The sequence below is a fragment of the Triticum urartu genome, chromosome 3 (genome assembly GCF_003073215.2).
Source record: "Triticum urartu cultivar G1812 chromosome 3, Tu2.1, whole genome shotgun sequence".
NCBI lineage: Eukaryota > Viridiplantae > Streptophyta > Magnoliopsida > Poales > Poaceae > Triticum > Triticum urartu.
This window is the reverse complement of record NC_053024.1, coordinates 164,006,456-164,009,344: the sequence shown is the minus strand read 5'-3', so window position 1 is coordinate 164,009,344 and position 2,889 is coordinate 164,006,456. Positions and strand designations below refer to the sequence as shown.

General features: G+C 45.3%; 1 protein-coding gene across 1 annotated transcript; it reads right to left on the bottom strand.

The window, feature by feature from the left end:
- Positions 1 to 282: 282 nt before the first annotated feature.
- LOC125548223 (CASP-like protein 1C1) lies at positions 283 to 1,158 on the bottom strand. Its single transcript, XM_048711885.1, has 3 exons — positions 906 to 1,158; positions 700 to 802; positions 283 to 610 (listed from the first exon to the last, which is right to left on the bottom strand). Exons 1-3 carry the CDS (start codon positions 1,058 to 1,060, stop codon positions 398 to 400), a joined length of 471 nt encoding a protein of 156 aa, XP_048567842.1. The 5' UTR covers positions 1,061 to 1,158; the 3' UTR covers positions 283 to 397.
- Positions 1,159 to 2,889: the final 1,731 nt, after the last annotated feature.

Below are 2,889 nucleotides of genomic sequence, written 5' to 3'. Positions count from 1 at the left end.
ACTCAACTGAAAATTTATAATGACAAAATAATGTGGTTTAAACAAGAATATGGTAGTGACATCTCAGCTAACTCTCGCATTACTCGCTCATGTTCATACATAATCAAATGAAGAATCGATCTTGGCCAACTCAAAGTGACAATAAACATTGTTTGTCTCATGGATCAAAGAACATTTTCTTATTTATTTCACAGAATTACCTTCAAATTAATTTACATAGTCTGGGTCAATGAGACTTTAGTTCTACCAAAGCAATACTAGCATAATTATGAAGTCTAAAAAGTTGCAAGTAATTTCAGAATATCACAAATATGCCACTGAGAGAGCGTGTACATTCGAATTTATTCTCTCCATGCAATAAAAAACCAGCGACAAATGGCACAAAAGGTCACATGCCCTAGCTGTTCATGGTGTAAATGGAATGGAGAACGACGAGTAAGTGGAGGACGACCGCAACGAAGCCACATGCGAGAGCCCCCGTGACATGGTCGCAGAAAGTGGGTACTAGCCCGCAGATCGGCTGCCAGCCGGCGTGGCTGTTCCCGTTCTTCCCCAGGGCCGATATGGCGGCCGCGGCCGCGCCGGCGCCGGTGAGCACCATGCCCAGCACCTGCAGCTCATGACAACGAGTTCAGCAAAAACGACCTAATCAGAGACGTGGCCATATTGGCCGGGCAGCGTGGTGCGCCGTGAACTCACCGCGTCGGCCACGAGGACGTGCCTCGCGGCGGGGCTCGCCGGCGGCACGAGGATGGCGAGGAGGCTGTAGGCGCACGCGACGACATTGGCGGCCACGAAGAACCTGCAAGGCACGCGCGCGCGCGCGCGGCGTTTCGTTCGTTCTTGGTGACACAGCCGGCACGATGACATGGAAACAACTGGGAGCAGCAGCTATAGATACTTACACGAACGACGGCGTGTATTGGAACTTGGCCTGCACCTGTACGCCGAAGACGGTGGTCGTCTTGTGGCTCGTCGCCATGACAATCGCCGCGACGCCGGCCGCCGCCGCCGTCGCGATCCTGAGCGCGAGGACGACGAACCGCCGTGCTTTCGCCATGGTTGTCTAGGCAATTATGACGAGCACTTGTGCTTAGGCTGAAATATGTTCGGTAGAACGCGGTCTCATGCACGGAGCAGCTTGTAGAAGGGAGGGAACTGAATACGTGTGTGCGACTAGGTGTGGTTTGTGATGAATTATATACTCCTACTACGATTCCAGTCAACGTAGTCGTTATTATCTTAAATTGCGAAGTTGATGGACTACCTCGTTTCCTGGGACTTGAACCAACAAATCTCAAGAATGATGGGGAAGGGGCTCGGAGTTGAAATTGTGCAAAGATAACCAACCAGGAACAAAAACCGTGCTTACTTCCATCTAAAGAAAGAGTGAGGTATCGTAGACCTGTCATCGAGGAATAGCACTAGTAATTACAGTACGATTTTTGACGGAAACGAATATATTTCGAAAGGAGGGAATACCCCTCGGCCTCTACATCGGGTGGTTCATATAACCTTTTATCGATTATTTCAGAGGTCAATATCTGATCATAATAACTGCCACACATAGTTGCCAAAGGGCAAATAAAAAGCAATAGTAGAAAAATGAATCTCATACATCACAAATCCTACTAGTAGCCCACCAACTAAATTGGTTGAACAAATCCCGAGAGACCATCTCGTATCAATTGCACCCAAAGACCGTGGGCTCCCGATCCTCCTCCTTGCATAGTAACGACCACGTATGGATCCAACTGATGGCCTTGAAGATAATCTGCAATTTTTTTAGAACTTTCCTTCTGCTAAAAATACAATCGTTACAAATGTTCTAAATGGCCCAAAGTAAAGCCCAAATTTTCATACCGATCCAAGACTTGTGACTGGAGGTAGATTAAAAACTATATGAACAGATCGCCATAATAGCTTGGCAAGTGGGCGGTGAAGCAATAGACACTGAATGGACTCCTCACCACAAAGCAACCCTTACTCTCACCACAAAAGCAACACTCTGTGCAAGTGCATCTTTGCCAATCTTTTTTTATATTATCTTTTGTCAAGATGATCTTGCCATCTAAATGCCACATGAAGATTTTTATTTTCAATAGGAATTTCATTTTCCAAATATATTTGTGGTGGAAAGGTTGTCCATCATTGATGAGGTTTGTATACATGGATTTGACTATGAAGGCACAAGAAGTAGTCGACTTTCAATGAAATGTGTCCGATTCATGTGAAAGGTTGACCGTCATCAACCTTTTAACAAGGTTTAACCGGATTGTCCATTTTCCCCAATCAGTGGCCTTCTGAAGGCAAAATTCAACCGCAGCTGACCCATCACAGGGGCAACAAGGACATCCTTTAGCTGCACAATGTCATAGACACGAGGGTATTGCATGGCTAGTGGCATGTCTCCTAGCCTTGTATCTTCTCAAAACCTAGTAGATAGGCCATTGCCTAGGACAAACATCCCTCTGTGAAAAAATAATCATTTTCGACCTCCATCAGGACTTTACAGAAAAGCAAGTTAGTTGGTTTTGCATGAACCTCAAAGAAGGATTTAAAATGAAGGTACTTGTTCCTAAGTGATTCTTGCCAAACTTCGTCCTCGTAAGTATCTTGTATAGCCATTTGCTCAACACACTTTTTTCAATCTCGAAGTCTTGCACCCCAAACCCCTCTTGGTATTTAGGGCAACAGATGGCATCCCACCTCGTCGGACCGTATTTACGTTTCTGTTCATCAAATTTCAGGAAAAACCTAGATCTGTAGTAATCCAATATTTTCCTTACCCCTTTAGGCATTTCAAAGGAAGATAACATGAACATAGGTAAACTTGCGAGAAAAACATTGATCGGAGTGAGCCTTTCCCCATAAGACATATGCTTATCG

What these genes read in the sequence shown, in the direction of transcription:
- LOC125548223 (XM_048711885.1), bottom strand. Translation starts at nt 1,060, where the DNA reads ATGGCGAAAGCACGGCGGTTCGTCGTCCTCGCGCTCAGGATCGCGACG. An exon ending in CAATACACGCCGTCGTTCGT is followed by an intron (nt 803 to 905) that starts GTAAGTATCTAT and finishes CGTGCCTTGCAG; the next exon opens with GTTCTTCGTGGCCGCCAATG. An exon ending in ACGTCCTCGTGGCCGACGCG is followed by an intron (nt 611 to 699) that starts GTGAGTTCACGG and finishes CATGAGCTGCAG; the next exon opens with GTGCTGGGCATGGTGCTCAC.